Source organism: Lissotriton helveticus, chromosome 1_1 (genome assembly GCF_964261635.1).
Source record: "Lissotriton helveticus chromosome 1_1, aLisHel1.1, whole genome shotgun sequence".
Taxonomy (NCBI): domain Eukaryota; kingdom Metazoa; phylum Chordata; class Amphibia; order Caudata; family Salamandridae; genus Lissotriton; species Lissotriton helveticus.
In genome coordinates this window covers 796,448,933-796,476,372 of record NC_136057.1, presented here as the reverse complement: position 1 = coordinate 796,476,372, position 27,440 = coordinate 796,448,933, and the positions used below count along the sequence as shown (strand labels likewise).

At 41.8% G+C, this 27,440-nt stretch overlaps 1 protein-coding gene across 1 annotated transcript in view; it reads left to right on the top strand.

Annotated features, from left to right (window-relative positions):
• FOXP2 (forkhead box P2) overlaps window positions 1-27,440 on the top strand; it is a 273,445-nt gene that overhangs the window by 167,307 nt on the left and 78,698 nt on the right. The window contains exon 9 of the mRNA XM_078674364.1: window positions 23,133-23,220. Coding sequence (XP_078530490.1) covers window positions 23,133-23,220 — 88 coding nt within the window. The remainder of the gene's footprint in view (window positions 1-23,132; window positions 23,221-27,440) is intronic.

The following is a 27,440-nucleotide window of genomic DNA, read 5'->3' as shown; positions in this document are numbered from 1 at the left end:
GAAGCCCAATTTGCTACAAATTGGGGGCCTCATTTAGGAGGTTTTGACATTGGGCAGCGCTGCAAGGAATCTTGCAGCGCTGCCCTACGTCACAACAAAAGGGCAAGAATGCGCTGTATCTAAGATGTACAGTGCATTCCTGTGCTGCACTGCTGCCATGCGCCAACGTGCTAGGGTGCCAGCGTTGTGGGGCTGATTGGTTTTGTGCAGGAAAATCTATCAATGCAGGTGATTTCCTCTTTCTATGTATGCTGCAGAATACAGCACACATAGAAAAATGAAAAAATGAGGAGAACTTTCTTTCCTGGGATGACATTAGATCCTGTCGTATTCTCAGGTTTGCGATTCCTCGTGAATCTGGGAATGCTTCAGATTCCATGGGTGTTGAATTGGAACACCTAGAGCAACACCTATTTATTCTGCGTAAAATTGGCACATATGTAAAAGGCCTTGGAAAGCCACGTAAAGTGGCCTTACGTGGCCTTGTAAATATGCTTCGGTACATTTGCCACCAGATATGCAAAAAAGTGACGTTCTGGCAGGGCAAACGAGATCATAAATGAGGCCCTCAGTCTGCACACACTGTTCAACACTACAGCCTTCCTGTATTGTACCAGGGTCTTCTATTTTAAAAGCACACTCTGCCAGCATATGCACATTTACCATGTGTGCATTGTATAACACTTCACTCCTTGTGTAATCTACTTCTTCCAAGCACACATTCTTTTCTACATCTACCTGATGTAGGCCAGGGGTAAGTTAAGCACACAGCCATAGAACTTTTAAAAGTAGGTGTGAGCCTGTAGGCCTCACATCAGTGGCGCAGGTTAAAATGGTCCTGTTCACTACTACTGATCACTACACGGTATGCTGCCACCAATGCGCTCGTGCCTCAAAAGCGCAGATGAAGTCTTTAACCTTCCATCACAAAGAGGGCAGTGCTTTAGGCAAATCTCCCGGTCCAACAATACCACAATCCCTAAGACATGCCTTGGTTATGGCGAACACGCATGATCCGTGTTCATGTATGACACAAAAAAATGAGATCCAAACATGGTACAGTTGGGCATTCAGGGGAGTTGTACGCATCACTTACCATGCGGAGGACTTTTACATCCCAATACCATGGTATCAGGGGTAACTAAGGCATTGCCACAGGTACCAAAGGGCATTATGGGTGCAGCAGAACCTACCACCGATGACCCATAAATGCTGTCAGTGTCCGCACTTAATTTATTTGTAAAGAACTCGGGTGTAAGTTGAGGTTTAATGTCGAATCTCTCTTGGGCAGCTGTGTTAAAAGGATGTCTCATTATCAAAGAAGAAAGGTTGTACAAGACCTTCTGTCTTGTTACGATTATATGTCAAGGAAAAATTCAGGCAATTTAATATGAAAATGTAAACTGAGGCCAGCCGTCACGGTTCCCAAAGTAAATTCTGTTCCAATGAACTAGTTCTTCATTTACTATTTACTTAATGCAATAACTTGTGGGTCGGTAAAAATTCTGTGGTTTCTAATCACAACTAAAGTAAAAAATTACTGATGGCGTCCTTTACATCGCAGAATAAAGAGGGGAACATCTTTCATGCCCCCTTATTTTGGGGATTTGAAAGGGTCACAAAAGTACTTGTTTTAGTGAGAAAGACTTTCTTACTCATCAAAGGCCTCTGGTGTATTGTAAAAATGTGTTGTTTACCCCTGGATCATTACATGACAACTGGGGTCTACATTCCAACCTGAAAATGCACACGTCATGTCATGGCCCCGCTGTACACTCAGTGTCAGCAATAACACGAAATCAAAATTATTTCTGAAACGCACTTTAGCAAATCGTAAAAAAATGAAATCCTGAATTGAGACAAATGCTTAAAAAACACATGATAGGTTCTTATTTAGTTCATCTGAATACAGCACCCCTTGTCTTTTATTTTCAAAGTGCAGCACACCTAATTCACAAGCTGTAAAACTAACAACAATGCATGTCAGTCTAATTTGCAGTAGTGCACAGAAGGGAGGTTTAAAGAGCTCTTCGCTTGTGAGGTGAACTGAAACTTCTACTGATGGAAAAATGTTTATTTAGAAGCAGGTCCAGCGTTGTTGAGGCGTCAGAGGCGGGGGATTAGGAGAGAAAACACAGTGGCTCTGTTTCGCTACTGTCAAAATGGAAAAGCTTTGATGTGAAGCGAAGAATAACTTTCAGCGGCGAGTGATATGATAACAGGTTTTGTACCTTTGTTTGTATTTATCAGACATTTATATAATGAACTCGCTATGCTGAAAAGTAGCAGGAGCCTCGTACAAATAATGCTATTGTCAAAATAACTGTTATCGGTTTCAGACAAATGATGAATAAAGACGCTGAAGCATTAGCAGTCGGAGGGAGGGAGGAGTGGGGTGGGGGGGCATTTCAGGGTCCCAGTTACAAGTTGTGCAGAGAAGAATTCCTATATGAAATTGTACTATAGGCAATTATATAGGGAGCAGTGAGGAATACCGGACCTTGGGGCATATTATCAACAACTCGCGATATTTATCGCTAAATAAGCTTAGCAACAATTTTTTTATTGCCGCGCATCGCCGGATTTTATCGCAGAGATAACGTGCTATTAGCAACGTTTATCTCCAATGCGATAAAATATCCGGCGATAGCGGAAAAATAAGTGAATATCGCTGGGAATCCAGTGATATTCAGGCATTAACGCCAATAGGGTCTTAACCTGAATATCCAACTCCCATTGGATATACAGGTTAAGAAGTGGTGTGAGCAGGCGTTAGTTTTCAGTGATATTCGCGCTTAGCTCAAATTTTTTAATCGCTACGCCAGCATTGATAATAGGCGATAGCGATGTTAGCTACTGCTTTCAGTCGCTAACAGGTTGGGTACACCCACTTTGCATGTCATTAGCGATAAATATCGCTGACATGCAAAGTGGGCCCCAAACCGCTCGCTGTCACCTAAAAGCTGTCGCTAACTGATGCTAGCGACAGCTTGCTAATCGGGCGAAGAAATAATCGCCGCTTTGCTGCCGAAAACTGCCGCAAAAGCGGCGGTAATTTAATTTCGCCTGCCTTGGTAATATGCCCCCTTATTTTTTCCCCACCCATTAATTCCTGTCCATAAAATGACTTTGAAAAAGACTGCATTACAGCGCATGCGCACTTTTGGGCCCCAGTCAAGGCATAGGTGAGCATATAATGCCCGTCCCATAAATTACTCCTCTTCGACACTCTCGTGCTTTTAGCAGGTGGTCTGCCTTAAACCACAAGAAATTGAGAATTTCATGAAGAATACTGGTTGGAAAGAAACAGATCAGCACGGTTGTGTCCCATTCATTTGGGACGTACTCGTAATTGCAGGAATTCTACGTGAATATGCCGGTCAATATTAATAATTCTTGTTGTGCAAAATCTCAACATGGAATTCTGCATTACTTGTAATGACAGCAAAGGCAGTTCCAAGAATTGGGTTCTGGATTATAATTCTCACTCTGGCTTTCTCTGTCATTCTGTATGTCCATCTCACTTTCTTGCTCTGTAGGTACCTAGAAAGTAAAACAATGATAGTTTTTGATTTTTGCCTCATGTGTTTTTTTTTATAACAGTCTTAAATCTATATTTACATTTGGCAAGCAAGAAAGCCCAATCTTCACAGTATTGACTTGTGTGTCATATTGCAGGCGCCAGCCATCCTAGCCTCAAATATGGTATATCTGGAGTTGAAGGAGGACTATAAATTCTCTTCTTAGTTGGTTCTTCACAGAAATGTTACACTTTTTTGTACACAAACCTGTTACTACAAAGGTTTTCTGTAACAGGCTTTAGGCAACAGGCTTTTGGTGTTTTTCACCTGACTTGAAAACACGAACAAATAATGCGTTTCCATCGATGTCAAATGGCTACCAGGTTTATTAACTTTCATTGACATTTTTTCTAAAACGGAAAAGTGTTCTTTGCACAGTGGTGTACCTACAAGACTGACTGCTATTGAATGTCCCTTTTCCCATCGGTTGTGATTTTCAAGATGTAATCACCATTGCTGATTAGTCTTAGTACCTTCCCCAGTATGAGCCAAGTTGGAACATGTCCCATCCAGTGGAATTCTATTGCTATGGCCACTCTTATGCAGGCAGTATGATAAAGTGCAGACAAAAGGCGAACGGTACTCATCTTTTCCTAAATGTCGGTTATTCTTCAAGAACAATACTGCTCTAGAATTTCTCTTTAAAAGTTCTAGCGAATTCTTTAACCTGACAAAAGATAGAACTTGGCTGGAACATGGAGAAAGACAGTTTTGGAATTTCTGCCACTTTTTCGGTTTCTTCCTGGTCATTTTTTTTAACCAGGAAACCAACACAGTTCCTTAAAAAAGGCGGTGTTTAATATTTAGTTGGTTGATAATTTAGTAGTGTGAGTCTGGTGAAAACCCACATGACTGAGGGATCTCTTAGCACTTTGGTACTAACTGGCAATTTTTAGAATCCAAAGTCAGGTGGAGTTTCAGAAGAGAAGCGGTGTAGCCACCACTTAACTGATAATGACTCCTACATCTGAATTGCTATGGCGGCTGTGCACTCCATGTATTTGTACCCTACACCTAATGAGTAGATTTGGGTAAAGACATAAAAAAGCAACCCTATACATAATTTACTGAAACATCATTGCTGAATAATCGATTAGATTTACTTTGGATGTGTATTTCAATAGTGAATTACAAATTACTAGTTTTAGAATGAAAGAAACTGCAGATAATCAATTGCCACACACAGATACAACGACTATGTTACTGCTGTTTTGTTTAGGCTAAACATTCTCCAATTTATCATCATAGGCAATCCCAAACCACCAGGACACATTACTTGATCAGTAGAAAACAGCACCTCCCTTCAGTGGAGCATTTGTTCTTCCTGCTTTGAGACCCATAAACCTAAACACCAAACCACTTCTGGTCACTCCCACATGGCTGCTCTCATCTGCAACTCGTTGACCATTCAAGGACACATAATCTTCACTGTGATTAAAGTAAAACCCCATGTGACTCATATGACTTTGAAGTAATCCCCACCACTTAGCAACATAAATTTAGCTGTTACTTCATCAAACGAGTAAACAAATGAGAAATACTGTCAAAATAACAATAGGCAACAATTTTCCATGGAATCATGGTAGAATAATACAACTCTTTAGGTGTGCTACTAATGAAACTGACTTCTTGTTCCAAAAAATATTTAGAAACCACTATTTAAGTACCACTTTCATAGCTCCCTGTATCATGAGACTCCCAGTTGAAACAAAAATACATTTGACCATTCTCACCTTTGCATATAAAGCCATATACGGAGATGTGTACAATATACCAAATACGAAATGAACCTTAATAACTGAAGCCCCTACATACAAACTTAAAGACATTCCTTCAAATGTCTTGCTTCTTCAGATCTTCCACTGAAGGTCCATCCTCCGCAGTTCCAATTAGTACCAGGATGACAAATTCTCCAAAGTCTCAAACCCCAGATCTAATAGAGTGCTTTCCAGAAATATTTAAACATTTGTTACAGTTACACCCCAATTTCTTAGAAGATTCAGAAAATCCATTCTTTAACATTATTGGTTGCCTAACATCCCACAATGTCACTCTATTTTCTTAATATTAACAATTCACAGTACAAATGACTATGGCCTAAGATAATCATAGAGTAAAAAGAATTCTAGGTTTGGTTATGAAGGTATTTTTATACCCAGCTTTCTCTATCTCTGTTTTGTGGCACTAGAGCCACCTTCTGGATAATACTTATATTCCAAACTGTTTTTTGTAAATCTAAGTTGCTTACACATCCATCCATCCCACTTGTGACTCACACCCACTGTATGCCCCAAATGTGTATTATTCAGTGACCTATGGTAATACTCATGTACCACATTTCAATGTATTACTTACCATGTGGCTAAGTATCTGGTATTTCGTTCATGGCTGTGTTTGAGGGAGGAGTGGATCATGAATCAGAGGGGTTATCATGGTGAATTGTGGACCTCTCCCACCCAGTCCCACTCCCACTCTGGGGTCCCACTCTTTTTTTTGAGTTCTCCTGTGGCCAGTCCCTCCCCCTCACAATTGTTTTGAAGATAGGAGCGGAGGGATGCCTGTTCCAAAAAAGATATCACTGCACTTGCCCACTCCTGCTTTTTCGTTAACATACTTGTTGTTGTTTCATCATGAATACATGCAATGTTGATTTCCTGTGAGTAGGTAATAATCATGTTAATGCTTTGATTCTGTACTGGAAATGGATAATCCTCTCCACTACAAACTTTAAATGTACTGTTTCGCTGTGCCTTGATAGCTGCACTGATCACAATAAAATAAAGTTTTCTAAAAAAATTATCTAGTATTTCACACTTGTGCTTCTCAAATGCTTGCGTGATTTCTCTTGAAATAGGTTGATCTGGGGGAGGACTGACTTTGGAGACAAATGATTTGAAATGTTATTTTCTCTTGGTGTGACCTACTGCCGGTTCCTTTGTGACGGCGTCCAGCATATTAGAGATCGATTTACTGCCGGAGTGCCTATTAGACCAACATACAATTGTATGCAGTTGTAGTGATAGTACTGACAATTGCTAAAGTAAGAAGAATCCATACATTTTACCTACAACTGTAGAAGTACGAAAGGCCATGAGCTATAGCGGTACAGAAATCAACCTCTGAATGAAGGCCACCACTTCAGGGACTGTTTCCATTACTGTAGAAGATTTTGGAGCTCCTTTTCATGAAACGTGTTTTGAACCCATCATCACTGGGCAAAAACTTTTTGTTTGCACCTGACTGTGTCCTGAGGTTTGTTCTTCTGAGACTCCTTTATGGTAACAAAAGCATTCTCCTAGTCATGAAACTCAGAAGTCCCCTTCTGCTTCTCTCTCAAGAGTTATTTATGCTGCCAAGGATACTATAAATGTGAATTAACCAATTCAGCAATAGGATGGGAGTCCATATGTATCTTATCTAAATTCTACATTGTTAATCTGTGAGCGTTATTGACACTACTAGTCTTTTGGAACGCCAAACTGCAAGCCATAATGAACAAGAAATGCAGATCAGCTGCACACAAACCTCACTCCTTTCAGCTTTGGTTCAGAGTGAATTTCAATTTGATGCATTTGCAGCTAGTAAAAATACATCATACTTTTATGAACTTTTAGCCATACCAGCATTGTGGGTGGGGGTGTAGGCCAACTCAAATCAAGGGAGTTTAAACCAATATGTATCCCGGGTAGCATATCACTACTACTGTATTTTATTTTACAATAGACCTATTGGTAATTGTTTTGTAGAAGGGTCATTTTTAAAATATTCACCAACTTTACTCTTAAACTTTTGGAAAAAGTGCTAATAAGCCTCATCACGAGGTAAGGGCAGAGACATTCCCTTATTTTCTTTCAGTAGATAATCCTGTTTTTGCAACATACCACTGGACACAGTAGACTGTGGAACCTACAACTGTTGGTTAAATGTAGGGTATGAAGTCATGCTTTGTAAACAATTAAATTGAAAAGCAACATCCTTTCAGACACTTTTTGTTAGGGTGTTCAGCCATGCTGATTTGGCAGTTTCATTGTTGGACTGTGTATAACCGAGGTCTACAAATCAAGATGGGCTGCTCAAGAGAGCAGCTGAAAGTGAAATAAGTGACTCTAGGTGACAAATGTGAGAAAATGCAGCATTTTGCTTGGTCGCGTCTATGTTTTGCTGAACTTTTTTGCTGTGTTTTAGATTCTGCACACAGAGGCCCTGCTGTCCAGTGTCCGGTTTATGTGAGCTGACCACTCAAACATGTGCCAATTGGCTAAACTCAGATTGGTGTTTTTAACTTTACTGTAAGGTCATAGTATATGATGTAGAAACTGCACCAAACAGCTTGGAAATTTAAATGTCACCTGTGGACTGCAGAATTTAATGTTCCATTCTTTAGTATGCCCTGGGCCTTTTGATCCAGAGCTCCAGAGCTTCAAGAGGAGTGGACATGAAGTGGCAAAAGGTTTTTCCTCAGAAAAATATCAACCCCCTTTTTCTAATTGGGACTTCAAAACTTTGGGGATTTTGTCTACTTCCAGGCCGTAGCGGGGACTTTCTACTTAGTCTATCTGACCAATCCTCCATTGCAGTCAGCCTGAATTCATGCTTAGGTCCCAGTCTACTGCGACTGTTGACTACTAGTGATGCTTTGTGTTTTTTGACACTATTTTCACTAAACTATTAAAGAAATTATATATCTGGGTGGTGTATTTCTATAATTTGGACTGGGGTTTTTAATATCATTTGTTTTTAACGTTTTAACTGTTTTAGTAATTCTTAATCATTTACACATTGTCTCTAAATTAAGCCTGTTTGCTCTGTTACCAGGGGTTGCACTCAAGTTTCAATTACTGAAACTTTGGCTGGATATAGCAAAGCAGTGCATTTATTTCTTGTTGTGGGCATCAATCCACCCAAACTAATAAACCACTTTCTCACAGCAAGACAAAAGCAGAAAATGTTAATCAGAGAAACATAGTACAAAAAAAGAAGTATCAATATACTGCACACCAGAGTAGCTAAGTTTAAACATAAAATTGAAATATAAACACAAAAAGAAGAGGATAAAGTTAGTAGACATTAAAATGTTTACAAAGTTTTGAAATGTGACTGGGCAATAGGTGTTGACGGACAGTAACCATTTTGCAGGTCACTACAAATACATGCTAAAAGCATTTTGCAATTGTATCTTGTCATCACTGTCTTATAAATGTCAACGTGTAGTCACATGATGAAAATACTTTCAAACATTACAGAACTTTGCCTGCAAAATTAATGACCATACCATTGCCATGAAGTACGTTTTGGATGTAAATGGATATGACATTTAGAGCTGAGATGAAAGAGCTTGCAAAATACTATTGTAGCTATCAGACAAGTCTTCTTTAGTCGGAATGCTGCAGACGCCAGCAAAAAAACATAATCGTTCTACAAAATGGATATATTTTTCCTGTACAGAGACGCACAGATAGATCAGTGTTGTGGAAGAAAAACATCATGCAGGAAAAATCAAGAAAACTTTTAAAGTAACACCAGTAGATCAACATAACGATTTTAAATCTTTGTTGTCAAGGAGCGAAGCTGGGTTAAATTCTGCAATACAAAAAGTCAAATATATAAACTATGCAACAAAAGATCGTGTTTGGGTAGCAGTTGTGAGTGAAGTGGGAACCAATCTCACTTTATGACGAGGGTCGTTTTGTATCCCGCTATATTCATTCTGAACTACTGAGAAAGTTAATGGCTTAGTTAAGCAAAAGAGTAAGGTATGTGTGTATGGGAGTAAAAGTACAGTTCCCAGAGTAGGCTTTCTTCCAGTTCATTTTCAAATTGTGGTCTTTTATTTAAGTGTGCGTTTGGTATCATCGTGCCCAAATATATGCTCCCTCCCTGGTTCATGTCGAAATGGGGAGCACATGTGAAATTAAAAGTCAATAAATGTCTCAAAATGTCCTGTCTTATTACTCAACTTCAGGCTATATTGTGTACGGAAGTTTAGGTAGAGAAATGAAAATTACAATATATACACATTTTAAGAAACTCTTTGTGGTAGTTTTATATCTTGGTTTCAAAATGTTAAAAAATATGACCTAAAATCAGCCGCGGCCCGTGGAGGGAGTTACGGTGGGGCAGGGAGGCGGGGAGGGGGAGGGGCGGCTGGAGGGTGCTAAAAAACGTCATTTTTAGCACCCTCCACCCCGCCCCTCTTCCTCCCCGCCTCCCTGCCCCACCGTAACTCCCTCCACGGCCGGGGCTGCCTAAAATTGTATTCCAATGCGAATCTAACCAACTAATACATACTCATAAATGTTGCTAATGTTTTTAGATGTATACATGGGTAATACTGCTCTCTCCTATTTTCTGCAGTTGAACATCAAAATATAGTACAGTGGCTTTATAAATTGTGAGGTGTCTGCCCTAGCATAGAAATTGTATACGTAAGTTAGAGGGTGAGTAAACCAACCAGGTCCCGGGACTATCAAAGAGAGCCAATATAATTTTAAGACGGACAGGCAGTTCAAATGCTGTTGATATAACTCAAAAATGCTCACTTGAAAACGTTTGCAGTGAAAAAGCTCTGCTTAATTTTGACCTCGAGCACTACACCATACACTTTTTTATTATATTTAAAATTATATATCTTTATTTATAGCCCCTTCATTTTTCTGCCAGCCCTGGGTATCTGTCGTTCGTAGACCCTTCACTAATTAAAAACTGTTCCCTCATGAGCTCCGTATCTATGTCCCTAATTTTATAGGTAAAAATACTGATTGATTTCTAAACAATTACTCCAAAAGCACTAGGGAATCAATAGCAGCTACACTGTGCATGTTTTCATTTCACATGTTTTACTTGAGCTTGCACCCCTTTAAGAATGTGGGCTTTTTCCTGTAGTTTTTTTTTCATACAGCATATTAATTAGTCTTGTATTGTTTTTACTGTGCCTATGTGAGTTCAGCTTGTACGTGAACACAACCTTATAAACTTGAGCATAATTGAAAGCTTTGAAGTGGAGAATGAAGGAAGTGCCAGCTTCTCGCAGTGTCTGTCTGTGGGTATTAAAGGCCTTCTGAATATTTGCCCAACCAATGTTTTGCCTCTCTGCAGATGTCTTAGAGCAATGGTCATGTGGGCAAATGTTAATTGTGATTTGATGTGAAAGTGCTTGAAGGAGGTATTGAGTGATCAATATTTTGAGAGAGAAAGTAAAACAAAATATTGGCCTTATAGGTAAGTGAGGGTGTTGTGTAGGTGTGGGGATATTGAAGTGAACATGATGCAAGTAGATACGTGCACAAGAGAGTTGTAGGAAGGTAGGATCCTTCTGCATGGTTACCCCCACTTTTTGCCTGGTGTTGTTATGATTTCTGACTAGTCTGATTGAGATCCTGCTAAACAGGACTCCAGTCTCTGTGCTTTTTCCCCTAAATTGATTATAGTGAATACTTAGGTACATCCCAGATTGGCTACTGGTGTACCCTTAGTCCCTAGTATATTGTACTGAGGTACACAGGGCATCGGTACACCCGGGGTGCCGCATGAGCTGAAGCATGAATTATGCCATCCTTGGGAGATCACCAGACTGTGACTACAGGCTTCCCATTACAGCGTGTGTAAGCTGGGGCTAGTACCATTCATGACAGATATAGGATTCTCTATATCTGAGGTCACTCCACTTAAAACCTATGTCACCCCTAAAGCAGGCCTTTCAATCCTGAAGGCAGTGTGAGGGTGTCCTTGCATGAGAAGGACACCCCTACAACCTGAGGAGTCCAGTCTCCCGGGTTGTAAGTGCATCAGCCATTACGATATATAGAATGGGCATGTGTCATTACTCAATGACCATCTCTAAACTGGCTGTAATGAACCATGTCATGTTTGGTATCAAACATGTTGGAATCATACCCCCACACTATTGATGGTGTGGGAAGTATGATTCCATGCACTGTAAATTTCCTCTGGGAGTCTGTCAGTGCTCCCAGTACCAGTCTTCCAGAACCGGACAGCAAGCTAGGGCTGCTGCTGAACAGAGACATGATTCTGCCTTCCTGCTGCTGAGCCAAGCTCAAGCAGGGTAAGGTAGAACAATAGATATCCTGTCACAGGGAGGTGTGCCCCCTTTCCAGACAGGGTTTAGTGTATTAGGGTAGGGTGGGGGTGCTTGCCAGCAACACTGAGACTGCTTGAAGGGCACACTTAGTGCCCTCCTTGCATACTCCAGTTCAATCCAGTTCAGGGAGCCGTTGGCTCCCGCTCGGGATGAAACTGGACAAAGGACATTGGAGTATCCTACCCACTGTCTAGCCCCTCCTCTGGGAGAGACCCCTGAATCATCCCAACCCTTTCCTTAAGGTACTTAAGGGCTTATGTATGTATGTATGTATGTATGTATGTGTCTTGTAAAGCGCACTGCTGCCCTGAGGAGTCGTGGCGCTGTAGACCGCTGGGGAACCCGTCCTGGCTATCCCTTTGAGATGGTCCCTACTGGGTACCTCCAAGGTGAAACCAGGCATCCCCGGCGAATGTGGGGGGTCGTTGTAGAGATGAGGCAAGCTAATGCCCAGAGTTGCCGAGTGTGATCCCTGGTTAGAGTAGGCACCGAGGCGAGAATTATCGAGTCCGCTCACCCTGGTCCACGACCCTGCTGCGTCGGGAATTAATCCCTGGTCCCGGGCTGTTCTCTGCTTCCGGGTCTGCCGCCTCTAACCAGTGAGCCACACCACTCCTTACCTGTGGTTAGGTCCTTAAATTTGTCGTGGGATTTGATTCAGATTCAACTCTGTGTCAACTTCAACCGTATGGATACTCTGACTGCGCCGTGCTGAGTCGGACTGACCGCATCTAACTTCGCTTTGGGAACCAAGACTGCAACCGGGAAGTCTCCGTCTGCTCTAAGTCTTATCATCCTGCAAGTCTGCTGCACTGTCAGTGTCCGTGCTCCATACAGGTTCCTCACAGGACATGTGAACATTAATGACACCCAAAGTAATCTCCCTTGGAGTGAAGGAGTCACTCCACTGCATACGCAGGCACTACAAAGTAGCTGATCGGTTTGCTGCTCCTGGGCTCCTACGGATTCCAACAGGCTCAGTAACACAGGTGGCTGTTCGAAAACTCCCTCTAGGCCTGCACTGTCTTCAGACTGAGTATGAGATCGGTATCCCTCATCATCGCCGCTGGAACCGAGCCACTGTGCATCATGTTGGCTGGCCGTTGCTAAGTCTGGGTGACTCTTGTCTGAAGAGATCTTCTGGTCCCCTCAATGGGCTTCTTTGATTCCAATGGGTTCCTCTGTTCCTTGAGGCTGGCTCCCACTCACGTGCATGTGGTGAGTCCCTTGGACCTTGCTGGTCCTAACTCCGCACCTTTTTCACTTGCCATTTTGTTTGCAGTTGCCAAGGCTTGTTGGTGCTCCCGACAGACACTGACCCCTCCACTCTTGACATCCGACGTGGGACAACTCATGATTGAGTCCTTATCTTCCACAGCATTGCCTGGTCCACACAGCTACAGCTCCAAGATCATTGTCAACTCTCCTGCATCTCCCGACATCAGTGGGCGTTCGTCTCCCGTGCCTCCTCGACACTAGCATAGACGCTGTTCCCTCTGCTTGCAGGTACTTCTCAGCTTGAATCCACCTTTGGGTTCCACCAGACACATACACCTTCTTCAACAGCTGCATCTTCCTGAAGACCTTCATTGAGTTTGACTGCTGTTTCCAATGCCACTTCACACCTATGCACCCGGCTTCCCTGGTGTACATATCCTGGTTCCTAGGCTGTCCCCAGGTGGGGTGGCTCTCCAACGTTTTGTCTTCAACAGGGTTTATTCAGAGTCCACCTGGAAAGATTTTTCTTCTTTAAAATTGCTACTGCGACTTACCCATTGACTTGAACTGAGCATACAGACGTGTTCCCACACTGCACATGGCCTCCGTAGGGATCCTGGTTACTCACCTTAAGTGGTTCCTTGGGTCCCCCGCACTTGTACGTCTTCTGGGTATAGTCTTGATTTGGGTTGTGGTTTGCATCCCACTATTTTAGTATATGGTTTGGTCTCCCCCTGTCGACCACTTTGTATTTGTGCTACTTACCTGTTTTTATTGCAATGTATTTTGTGCATTGTGTATATCTCCATGTCGGAGATATTTGTATGTGTTAGTGAGTATCTTTTAATAAATACATCTTTTTTTATAAATACACTGTGTGGTTCTTTTTCACTTAATCTATTCCAATAAGATTATGTTCTGGTGAAACAAGCTGCTTAACACTCCTTCTGGACCAACCCTGGAGGCTGCTCTCCACAGCTACCACTCAGAGAGCTTTCTAAGGTTGTCTAAGACCACTAAAATCACCATAAGGGTTGTCTGGATAAGTGCAGGGTGCTACACTTACATAAGTGAGCACCATCTACTAAGCCAGCCTCCTGCAAGAGTGAAAAGAGGTTGTTGTAGACGAAAAACATAAAGTGTGAGGTATGCAAACTGAGAATTTCAAAACTTTGGTGAACAAAGGCATGACTTACAGAGACTGCAGAAGAAAGTGGTGAGAAGGGAAGAGCAGGAGTGAAGGCCACTATACGTTCAGCAAGCTTTAGAAATGTTTTATTCACCGGGCCATATTTATACAAAGTTAAACATTTTCAATCATTATTATTATTATTCAAAATAACCTTTATCTGATTCTGCCAATAAACATTGGCAAAACCAGTAGTTCTGGTTGTAGGTGCATGTCAATTTCTGTATATATTGTTGTTGGATGCTAAAGTAGAAAACTCACAGAAAGACAAGAAAATACGGCTCAGGTAGCACACTCTAGGAAATACAGGGTTGTAATGTATATGTTTCATGCCACACCTTTAATTATATAGTCAATGTCTATTGGAAAGGGACCCTAGTTATGCTTTTTAGGCCACACACCATTTAGAGACCCTCAACATATTATTTGCATCACACTAAAAACCTTGACAATCCCTTTGCTTGTCCCGTAGGTGACACAGCGTTCCTCCAGACCAGCCTCTTCTCTCACGTTATCTGTACATCCTCATGCCCTGTTCCTTTTACTCAGGCCTCTTCTGACTCAAGGGCTTCTCCTTTAAGCCACTGACCATCTGTGCCCACCCACACCCTGGACTACAGAAGTTAAATTGTAATCACTACTCAATGTTGCCCTGCTTCCAAGCCCTCACAGATCGGAAATAAGGGGCATATTATCAAGAACGACGTTAAAATTATTGCCGGTTTAGCAGCAGAAAACTTCTGCTAAACCAACGATAATGGGCTTGATAATATTCCTTGTATAATTCCAATAGAAGCAAATGTTCACACCGGAATATGGACTTCTATTGGAATTCTCAAGGGCATATTATCAAGCCCATTTTCGCCGCTTTAGCGGCAGTTTTCTGCCGCTAAACCGACAATAATTTTTAACGTCGTTCTTGATAATATGCCCCTAAATTTGTTATTTTAACTTATTTGTTGATTAAGTATTGAACCGTGGGGGAATGGGGTCAGAGCGGGCACAGAAAAAGAACAGTGAAGGCGAGCAGGTACAAAAAGTTCATAAATAAGAGTGGTGCATGGAAAGAGGAAAATATATTTATATATATATATGAATCATGGGGAAATGCAAGAAATTAGGAAGTAAATTCAGCTGCAACAGTGTAACAAGTGCTAGTGCGCATCAAACACAGGGAACATACATTACTGCAAACTGTTTTTAATTCGAAATAAATGCTAAGTATGTCCCATCATTCATACTACGAGGATAGGTCTGAGTGCGAAGATGAACGAATGGATGAAGGGAACAATGAACAGAGAGATGAACTGATGCACAAACAAATGAATGGGTGGACAGGTGAATGTGTAGGTGCGTGGACTGACTGATGAATGGGCGTATGAAAAATCCATAACACATGAGTAGAATACAGACCATTTCAAAACAAGTCTGCTACTTTAATGATATTGTGCACTGAACTGCACTCAATTTTCTCTCCTACTTAGCAGCTCTGCTCAAAATGAAATACAGTTCCTGAAAGCTCAGCTTTTATTTATGTACCTGTTTCTTTTGTCTTTGATCTGGTGCCTTGGTCACATGATTGTGCCCTCAAAAGCCACTTGTGCACTTGTCAGAATAATGCTCCATTTGGTCGCACTGCCCCATGCCTGCCACCCAGGCATTATACATTACAAACAACGTGACAGCTAACATGCGCTTAAACTGCCGGCTGAAAAATAGCCCAAGCCGCCGTGATATGGCAATCGGAAAAGCGAATCAAAAACATTGTGTTAAACAACCTGGCATCGCCCGCTTGTAATCTGATTCTCGTATATCAATGGCAGCGCTTTACGGGGAGTGAAAGTGCCATCTGCTGATGCTCCGTCTTGGGTATTTTGCCAGGGGAGTTCAGTGATAACGTGAAATATGTGCTCACGAGAGTATCTTCTCTGCCCCCTTCGTCACCTTCCTGAAGTCTGCGCCTAATTGTTTGTGAGGGGGGGCCTGCGCGTTTGCACGTTTTCAGGCGCGAGGCGGGGCCCCTGCTCGCCAACCCGCCGCAGTTCTTTTTAGGGGATGCCAGTCGAGCACATCATTTATTCCATTTTGAAAACAAAAATCAATACATCTATAAAGTGACCCATAAATTAGAGCTGGCGCGCGGAATGTTTGCTCTGTGCTGCCATGGCGAAGCCAGGCCCCCTCCGCCTTCTATTCCTTCACCTTCCTGTTTGAACTGCAGTCACAGCAACAGCCTCATTAGGGGGCATTAGGGACCCGGGGACGGCACCATTCCATAGCTAGCCCTGCTCTTTCTTATTAATGCATAGTAAAGTAGAATGCATTTAAATATTTCATAGGGATTCCATAATTTGTGTGTAATCGCCTTGTTAGCCGACGGTGGAGGGAGAACAGGTCTGTGAAATGGCGTTAGTGATTGCCCGTGTAATTTACTGAACTCGGCCATTATGAAGTGCATTATTGGCAGCCGGGAGGAAGCTGTGAAATAGAACCAGCAATAAGTGAAATAAGGTAAGGGTCTTCTAATAAGCATCTTCAGGGATAACACCCCACTTGATCCTTTGCAGCAGCCATAATGTCTGACATACGAGATACATCAAAGGCACGCGATAGCATTATGGAGCGTTCATATGAAAAGGCTATCTGCAACATTAGTTCCACTTCCTGCGAAGGACAAGATTAAATGATTAATGATATGTCTCTTTGCATATGCGTTTTGAAACAGCAATTAGGCACCGTCTGCAAAAAGAAAAAAAAGAACTAGCCCTTTTATTTCCAGAATTTTCTGGTTCTGGGTTTAAGGACAGCAAACAGAATTTTCTAACAGCCAAATCGGCTACCTGCAAAAGTTTCAAAAACCTGCCACAGAATCATTCCCGAAAGGGTAATAATTTTTAAGTGCGCGCCTTCATAATTTAATGTTAATGTTCACCCTATTTATTTAGTCGCATGGCATGCGTTTATTTCTTGCACTATTCCTGTACCGTGATTGGCATAATTAAGCGAGGGAATGAAAGGGGGCCATTATTTTACATATCACCGGTAAACAATGGCGAGGGGAGAAGGGGGTTGTGGCGGAGGTATGTATGTGTTTTTCAAGTTCTCGGTAATCCACTGGAGGCTGTTCTATAAATGATCATTGAAGGGATGCAAGCTAGCCTATAATTACAGGAAAGAAAGTGGCAGCTCTGGCATTTCATAACTATGTGTCCTCGAAAAGTGCTTTGTGAGTTTGTCACCAATGATAATTTAGATAGAGGCTCATTACTGAACATCACAACACTTTAAAAACCTTTCGCCTTCATGCTGGAGAAGAAAGGACTATTTTAATGGCGAGGTTCTTTTGTGTTCTCTTGAAAAATTCAATCAAGACAAAACGTCATTGACTATTATTGTAGTCTACCGCCTGTATTCTAATGAGAGCGCATAGATAAATTGCATGTATCTTCAAGACTGGAACAAATCAATGCAAACATGTTAGTGATGGGGGGTGGCGGGATGGGGAGTAGTCTTGAAAAATATGCAGGATTTCTACAAAGGAGTGAGCACATGTTGTAGTTTCTCATCAGGAGGGAAAACATGCAAAGCGATCTGGTCTACAATGTCTTTGTGGATGAAATATAATTTTTTTTAAGTTTTCATATTAGTAATCGAGAGCTTTTACTGTAGCTAGCAGTGGCGAAAAAAGGTTGCTTTGGGCCACCAGTGTGGGAAAATTGTCCCATCAGCTCCCAATTGGTTGTAAAAGACGAGAGAATCAGTCTGCAAAGCCTCTGCCACTTTAGCTACTGCACCATAGGTAGGTCGCCCACAGAAGCTGCACAACGACCATGGGGTTTGCCCTGTACATTGCTTTATAGACATTCTAGGTCGTGTGAATTCTGTAATACTCTTGGTATTCAGTCTTTATTGCAACCCATCATTTGGTTTAAATCTGTGTCCTTGATCTTGTAAGTCATGATTGTCAAATGGGCTTGATTAATATGTCACCAAACCTATTTCGGTGTTACGGGGTAAGGGAAATAGCAGTATCGAACTGGAAGGATAAAGATGAAGAACATGAAGTATTTGTGTATGGGTACAAAAACCAAACGAGGAAGTGCAGAGGCAGTGGTGATAGAATCACCCTCCTAGACGCTATACATAACCAATGAGATTCCATCAATGTGAGGAGTGGATATTTTATTCGTTTTTGTTAGCTGGTGTCTAGAAACAGTGGTGAAAGCTCTCTTTGCGGGTGACAAAAGGAGAGCACTATGTGCTTTTAAAATACCCCTCACACACTATGAATCCCATAGTGTCATGCTTCATCACGGGGGTCTTCCTGTCCCTCTACGGGGCGGGGCGTGCTGCGACCTACGAAGTACGCGGGAGCACTTAGTATAATGACGATAGGCTATGTGTGATGTGAGGACAGTGGTAAGTGATAGGGAGGTAGGGACCTATTTAAGTGTGGTGGTGATGAAAAAGAAAAATTTAAAATTCCCTGGCTAGTAGAAAAAATAATTTATTAACTTCTCTGGCTGGGAACAGTAAAAAGTGGTAATGAAGTAGAACGGAATGCGTTATCTACTTGGTCGACATGACATGTTTCGTAAGCAGACCCCTCCTGCTTACTCCTCAGGACCTCTAATGGTCCCTACTGACAATACTCAATTATAAATAAATGTAGTATGCCTAAAGTCCTAAACTTGGTAGCAAAAATAAGCTACTAAGTTCTGCTTCCGGGCTTGAGTGGGCCCTCGGTGAAGCGTGAAAAAGGTTGACCTGTTGTGGTCCCTGTAAAGACAAAAAGGGGGAAAAAAATTATACAAATTTTGTAAAAAACACATAGAGAGAGACTGTTCATATATTGATCAAGACCTGCTTATTTGCGTGGGTCACTTTGTGGCATAGTATCCATGCGGATGTAAAGTTTAAGTCTCTCATAGTTATACTGGACAAAGTAAGAACCTTGATGTATTATTCATCATATTCTTTATACATGGGGTGTAATGGCCCTCCAAAATCTCACACAGAACAGTGCACACACCTCAACACATTCCACACACACATTCTACAGCGATTCCAAGGTATATGGGTCTGATCGCAACACAGGTTCCAAGTAGGGAATAAAAATACAATTGTCGGAGACATAATGTTTAGTGGAAAAGAGTCAAAACACTGTTTTTTTTTCTGATAAATGAGCGAAAAGCAAAGTGTGAAAGCATATGGCCTATACATACAGTTATTTCACGTGTTGCGTGCCCCATGAGCCTGCATTTTAGGGTTTAAATTGGCGGTATACTGTGAAAAACAACAAGCAAAACAAGACAGAGTCACTCGAGATGCTTGTGCTCAAGTGCGGACCAATCATATAGTTTGACCAAATATTTTTAAAGACCCGTGATCTAGGTCTGACTTACGTGACCGCTTCTGATATTCAGCATTAATCCTATCCTTCAGCAGCTCCGTGGGATCTGGGAGCGATGTCAGGCACCATCTATTTATGTCAGCATTGCAAATGCGGGACGGGCGCTGTGTCATCCTCCCCTGTTCGTATTGCTGAAAAACTGGAGCGCTAACAAAAGATGGCCGCTCACAGCGGCACACTCGAAGGTAGAAAAAGAGTCTTTCTTCTATCCTTGTTATCGCTACGAGGTTACCAGCTGAATTGTTGTGATAAATTGAATTAAATTGTGGATGTTGCCGGCTAAATTGCAGCGATGAATTAAATTAAATTATTGAAATGTTATTCGAGTCTATGTGGGTATTTAAATATGGCAGTGGTTAACTACCATAGGGCGCTGGAACCACAGGACATGGCAGTGACAGTCAGAGAAAAGGGTGTGTTCTTAGTTGAGGTGTTGCCATAGAGACGCAGTGGGCAGAGTGCTTCCATGTTACTAAGTTACATTTGTGCCAGACTGAAGACACCACTACTTATCAATGAAAAGGTGTTCTATCAACAAAGTTTAGTAAATCAATAATGTCAGGGTTTTTCTCCACTACACCTCGATGTAGGTTCATAAATGTCAGCTCGCTTTGATGCAGACCTAGTAAGTTTATCACAGCTGTCCCCATGGTATCTCGTCATTAAGGCCAGTGTTATTAGTGTCCAGACGGAACACCCACCTTTGTTCCTTTTCAAGGAGGTGTTCTTCTCTTGTGTATGAACAACAGGCAGGAAATGTATGGAATGTGTTACCTTTCCGTACTGCCATTCTAGTTATGGGCAAGATTCATTCAAAACGCAGCCACACATTTAATAGGCAATTTGCTGAGTGTATGTTTCCAGCGGCTAGGTTTTGAGCGGCAAAGAGGTAAACTTCATATACGTAAATGTCTATGCTAGCAGCAGAAGGTATCAAGAGCCACCAAACTTTCATCTTGCTTCTACAGAAAGAGGGTTTCCCTATCACCACTTGTCATGATCACATGTAAGGGCTAAAAGTAAGGCTTACTAAATTTTGAAGTCATCTAACATTTTCGTTTTCCTTAGCAGTAGACAATTGTTATGAAAAATACACCAAAAATGTCACTATTGATCTAATTTAAATGGATAACTGTGCAAATGTTCTTTGCAAATTGATCATCTTAATAGCAGGTTCACATATTTGAAGTAACCCTGGGCGTAGTTTGCAAAATAGCGCTACGCGTAGCTACGAGAAGTGCACTTTGTACTACGCGAACTGCGGGTAGCGCTACGCAAACTGCGTAGTGCGCTGTTCGCGATGATTGCACAGTGCCGGTGCTTGTCCGCACTGTGCAATCATTGAAAACGGCATATTGCACAGTGCAAGCTGTCTTTTACTGCCGCTCGAGTAGATTTGTACTCGAGCAGCAGCTTTCTCAACGCGGACTGGTAGTTTCTCAACTCGAGCGGTCTTGAGCATACACTACCACTCGCAATGAGAGGTTTATTTTCCATGCTCGCGATCGGCAACTTGATGTTGCTGATCGCGAACGAGGAAAAAGTCTCACCGGGATGTCATTATGCTTGCTCGCGTCGCCAACTTGACGTTGAGGACCGCGAGCAAGCAAAAAATGACTGCTGCACTATGCTATGCTATGCGTGTTTGCACTGTGCTACCTGCAATTCGCATAGTGCCAAGTAGCGCAATATTCAAAAACTACACGAGCGTAGCGTAGTGCTTTGCCCAGGCTCAATTTGGAGACACAGGACAAAATGGCTAACAAGCAAACTCTGCTCTTTGGATTTGATTACTAGAGCCAACCTTTAAAAAGAAATGTTTTTTTAATAATCATTAAGAAGGTGTAAAAGACATTGGAGCCTTTCACATTCCACAGAAGAAACAAACATAGGGGTCCATTAGGATGACGGGCGGACTTTGTCCGCCCGTCATCCTACCGGTGAATGGGACCACCCGCCATAAGGGCGGGGGTCCCGTTGTACATATTAAGATGCGCCCGCCACAGTGGCGGGCGCTTCCCGCATTTTTAACATTGCGGCGGGCGGTGCTGAAAGCACCGGCCGCCGCAATGCTAAAAATGCACGTTGTGCATTTCAATGCACAACATGACAGGCACCGCGAGGTGCCTGTTATGTTGTGCATTGAAATGCAGGGGGGTACCATAGGTACCCCCCATGTGCACCCCCCACCCCCACGGAGTCCCAGGGGGCCCGCAACGGGCCCCTGCAGGGGGACTCTGCCTGCCTTAAGGCGTGCCAGAATGCGCATTGTAATATGGCTGGCGGTGTCTAACAGACACCGCCACCATATTAAACATATTCCGCCCCGGCCGCAAGGCCACCGGGGCGTAAAACAGGCAGGCGGTGATTTTCACCGCTGCGGTCCCCCCCCCCGCCATCCTAATATGGCGGGGGGGGGATTTGGCAATGGATGTCAGGCGGATTGCCTCCGCCAGGCCGGCGGTGGCTACCGCCAGCCTGGCGGAGGCAATCCACCCGACATCATAATGGACCCCATAGACATTTAAATTGCAGAAACAGGAAAAAGAAAGTAGTTGCCTATCACATACGAAATATAAATAGATAACAAATAAAAACTCAGGTCAGCTCACACTTCTACAAAAAATTATAATTTGAATATGTGACTATGTATGTTAAAGGGTAATTTTAGTATCCCATAAAAATGCATCACTTTCTTGGCCCTATCACAGCTGTACTATAGAATTTTCCTATATCAGTGCCAGGTAATACATGAGGATAACATAGTTACCAATATTTGGCTATATCCCATGTATACTTGAGTAAATTAGAGCATTGGCCGAGTGCTAAATCTTCTCTTCTGGGAGGTAGCTAAGACAATCTCTTATCTACCTTCCCTTCGGCAAAGATTCCTTCACTTCAGGCTCTCCCAACAGCAGTGCTTAATTTGAGGCAGTGATTTTCTGTACTCAGCACCAGCATTTAATTGTCAACACTGGGGCTTGAGACAGCCTGCCACTAGGTGATGCTGTCTGGCTAATTTAGAGATGACCACAACTACAGGTAATTAATAATTCAATATACATTAAAAATGACTTATCTGCTGCCAAGCCATTCTTATGGCTTTGGAGGCTGATTTAGTCCAAATGGTTACACTTGTAGGAGTGTGATGGGTGTGTTGTTACTGTCATTGGCCACATGGCAGGGGCAGTGTGTGGTGTAAGCTGCAGTAGTGGCCTCCTCAAGAGAGCCCCAACACTTAGTTTTTTTTTACAAATGAAACACTGTCCAACAGTAAAGAGGAGAGAGAAGAGGAAGGGCTGAAGGACTTCGTGTGCTGAGCCTATCTAATGGGTAACATACCAGAGATCAGACACTGTGTGGAATTGGCTCGCCTGGAAATTTGCAGTTGACAGATGACTGGTGTGGTAAGTGGAAAAGTCCCATAACTGATCATCATTCTCACACCACACATACCACACACAACACCTTTTCCAGACTTACAGAATAGATCAACATGCAATGGGTGAAGGTGAGATATGTATAACTTTGGAATGCACAATTGACTACCTTTTTGAACAGTAATAACAGATTTTACTATCCTACAGGTATTTTTTTTACCTTTACCAAATTGTACTTATCTTCTTTTCCCAGGCACCTTAATAATGAACACGCATTGGATGACAGAAGTACTGCTCAGTGTCGGGTCCAAATGCAAGTGGTTCAACAGTTAGAAATACAGGTTTGTAAAATGTCATGAAATGTATGTGCAATATTGAATTGTTATCACTCAAAAGCTAATTTTTTTAACAAGGCACATCATATTAAAACAAGAGTTCCATCAACTATTTTTGAGTGAATGTGCAAGACTATCTTTTTGGCAATATGTTAATACAGGTTTTTTTTTTAGGGTTTTAACTCGAAAGCGACTTCACAATTCAAAGAAAAAATGCATTACATTATTTACTCACTACTTATGGTCTGCTGCCTTCCAAATTGGTGCTTTAGTTATTCGATGATGACTCTACCATAAAAAAGGAACATTTTTCAGAATACTTAACCTAAGAAAATTTATTTTTCACAGCAAATGTGTTGTGTTTTTAAAAAAAAATTGTAAATGTATACAGATTTTGTTTTTGAGTGACCTTGTCTCCTTCAATTTGAAAATCTTATTTTTTCTTCATTTCTGTTTATGAAATTCTTTTTATGAATGTGTTTGCTTATTTATAATCACATTTCACAACTATCATGTTCATCTGGCCATCCTGGGAGCAAGTCAGTCAGTCAAAATGTTTTTAATAGGCTGATACCCATAAAAAGTAAAATGTCAGCAAAAGTGCAAATACATTCCAGCATTTAACAGCAGTATAAAATCGCACAGGATAAAAGCATGTATGTGCCAGAATTCATAGTACATTCTAGTAGCGCTAAGGACCTTGCTATATTGAGGCAATCAAGGCGGAGCACATATACAACTCCCTTTGGTAGAATTCTTCAGTCAGGGGAGAATCTGTCTCAGCTTTCATTTCTGTGCTCTACCATTCTGCCATCACTTTGGGTCTTACCAGCTCTTACCAGCTGTTTGCCGGTACTGCCTCTCTCAATCCTTGCCTTTGAAGTTAGGATCACTCTTGCATAAACGTAGATGACAGCCCTGGATGTTCTCAAACGTAGGCGCACAAGGTTACCCACTCTCATCCTGCTTTTCTTTGGATCCTCATGAGGGACGCAGTTTGAGATTGCACAATCTGATGAGAGGGGCTCCTCCCTCTGCCTAAAGGACGCCAGTTAGGAAGGACAATTGCAGCCCTAGCGCAGATTGCAAAATATACACATTGTATTGCTCTGGTTACATTTCAGTGACCGGCGATTTAGTATATAGCCCGCTATTGAGTCTGTAGACTCTAAAATATCACAAACAGAGCGAAGCCCTTTGATGTGCTGTGCGGCCGTGAATGCGCGTGCTTGTTTGCTCACGTGATTCACGTGAACTTAATGAAAACCGCACGAACGAAACCCTTGGTTTCACGAGTTTTTTGAGCACTTGAATTCTCGCTCCCTCAATGCGAATTATTTTAATTTCTTTATTTTTATTTCTTTTCTTCAAATACACCACAGGCTACTGTGGTGTCTTTGAAGAAAAGAAATTAAATTAAAGAAATTAAAATAAAGGAATTTGAACAACAAGAGAAATCTGTTGGGAATGTCCATTTAATGTATACTTTTCCTTGTGTGCTGCTTAAACTCTGGTTGTTCCTGCCAAATTCTGTCCTTTGAGCCCCACTCTTGTTTTAAAGGTGCCTAATCTAAAAACATTTATCAAGTGATGTAAGTGGTAGAAATAGCACAAGTCCAGTGAGGAGAAAGGAAAATGGTTTTTTAAAGCAGGATTTAAGTTTGGATTTTTTAGCGGAGACTAAATAAATGTACTGAAAACTTTTAATGTATGTTTTGCTACATTTGTGATTTACTGAACTGTTCAGTTAGTGTTATGATACTCGTTATTTATATCTAAGGCACATGCAGATTGTTGATTAGTGCCAAAGTAGGTGAGCAGCTCAAGTTTTCAAATGGCACATCTGTCAGGTTGTTTTTAAGAAGCGATTTCTTCAGTGAAAACTTGACATCATAGTACACAAACAACAAAAAGTGTAAATGACCCCCTATTGAGACTAATTTTGAGATTGTAATGATTTAGAAGGATATTTGATTTTGTGAGCTCATGCACTGTGACTACTGCCTGAATAGTGTGTGACTTTTTTCATTAGATAGTTAAGCACAGTTTTGATCATTTTAGTTGGACCCCAGTCAGACTTTACTCATTGAAAAGACTGGCCTATCAGCACTAGAAGATAATTGAAGCCTGCTGCCTTTAAAGATCTCTCTGGCAGGTATTTTAAAAGTAACATGGCTCTTTTTTATTTTTAAGAATTGCAGCACAGTTTGAAGAAGTTTGACATGTCTGAAAACATGTCAGACGGTCACTAGCCATAGAGCACTCATCCTCCCTAGAATGCATATAGTTGCGGAGCAATGCACAACCTGAAATTTGTTTTGCGTTCTTGTCAAAGCGATCCAATAGCATTGAGTGCTACATTGCAATAACAATATCGCCCTGGTTGGAATACGATTTAACAACAAAGTAAATTCTAAAATGTTTGTCGCCTTCCAGTGTCATTATTTCTGAGTATTTGTTTCAGATAGGGCATTATCATTATTGCAACACAAGCAGGGCCTAGTTTGAGGCAGTGGTTGCAGGTGGGACACTCAGTTTTGGGGACCAGCACTTATTTTTCCTCATCACCCTTTGACTCACAGTAAGAGAGAGAAAAACACAAATGGGGGAAAGGATGAGGAACCACAAAACTGAAAAACAGTGACAAAGGGAGGAACAGGGATGAAAAAGAACCTGAAACATTGAGATAAAGCGCAGGGAGTGTATTTTAGTAGATTAAAGATGCATGATGTGGAATCAAGACAACGTAGCCTTGGTACTTGGTAAACTGTCATTCAGTAGCATCGCTGTGGGATTCTGAGAAAATCTTTGGACCCTGGCACTTATTCTATTACCAGCAAAACACCGGAAACAAGGCACCTATTACCAGGGCCACTGGAATTATGCAATTGTGCGACCGAGCAATTTTTGAATAATTGAAGATATGCCACATTTGCCCCATAATCCATCATCTGCTGCATAGGCAGCAGGTAGAGAACTGTGCTTCTAGCTCAAATTATTCAAAAGTTTGTAAAAACGCTGCAACACATGTTGCCGCACAGTGGAAGGTCATTTGCAAAGGTTAACTGGTCATCTTTATGTAGATTTGTGCTATATTTGGGTGTCAAATTTGTACTAATGAGGTGTAACTAATGCTCAGGCAATGTTAGGAAGCTTAAAAATGACAAAATAATGAAGTAATACTACAACAAAATGTGCTGCCTAATGCCACAAAATGTGCCTTTTCTTGTCGAATAATTTACTCAACTTTTCTGCATAATTTGACCATTCCCGGACGCATAATTCCAGTGGCCCTGCCTGTGACCTCTCTCGGCACCCTGCTCTACCCTCACCTCCACTAACCCTCCCACGTCCTCCATTCCCTCTGCCCATCTCCCCAAAGCCTGTCTGTCAACCGTCTTCAGCACCTGCTTCTTGTTAATCTCGGCATAACGTGTAATATGTCATTTTTGCTAGTGCCTACGCATGCTCCTGGTATGACATTGTTGTCTTGCACCTGCGCTCTTCCCAGTCATGGTCATGGCAGCAACATCCCAGTGCTTCTGTCCCACTCTTGCCCTCTCATCCCAATTCCTCCTTAATTGTCCAAAAACGTCAGCATTTCATCAGGCTGTGAAGATAATTCAGTCTTGGAATCTTGTTTGTTGCATAATGGGCTTTAATGAACTGGTTTATGACTCCTCATATGTTCATTGCTTGTTCAACTCTGGCCAAAGTGTGAAATTGTGTTTAATGTTTTATAGATAATCTTCATTGAAGAAGCAAGTTACCCTAATTAATACTGTCTTGCGTCATATTTGCTTTGAATGAGAAGAGGAAGCACGTGTATGCTGGACTTTCACTTCTCTAAAATGTCTCTTTAGTCCATATTTCAGAGCAGATAGGGGTATGTCTGTTAAAGCAAAACTTCCCACCCTGCTAATAGGACATACTTCAAACTAGTATTTTTACATTGTGCATGTCTATCCCCCACAGCAGAAAAAATGTACAAGCATCAACAAGTTGCGAAACAGCACTTTAACATTATCTTAAGGTAATACATGTAAGTAGACACACATACATTGACGCGTTACCATCGCGTTCACAACGACTCTAACAAAATGCATCAGATCAGAGGAGCGTCTGCGTGCCTAGTAGCCAATTACTCCCCACGTGTGTTTCCCGGTGATTGATAGAAGGATGTGGTCCTCGAGTGGTAATGAGACGCGGTGCTGTGTGGTTACTGA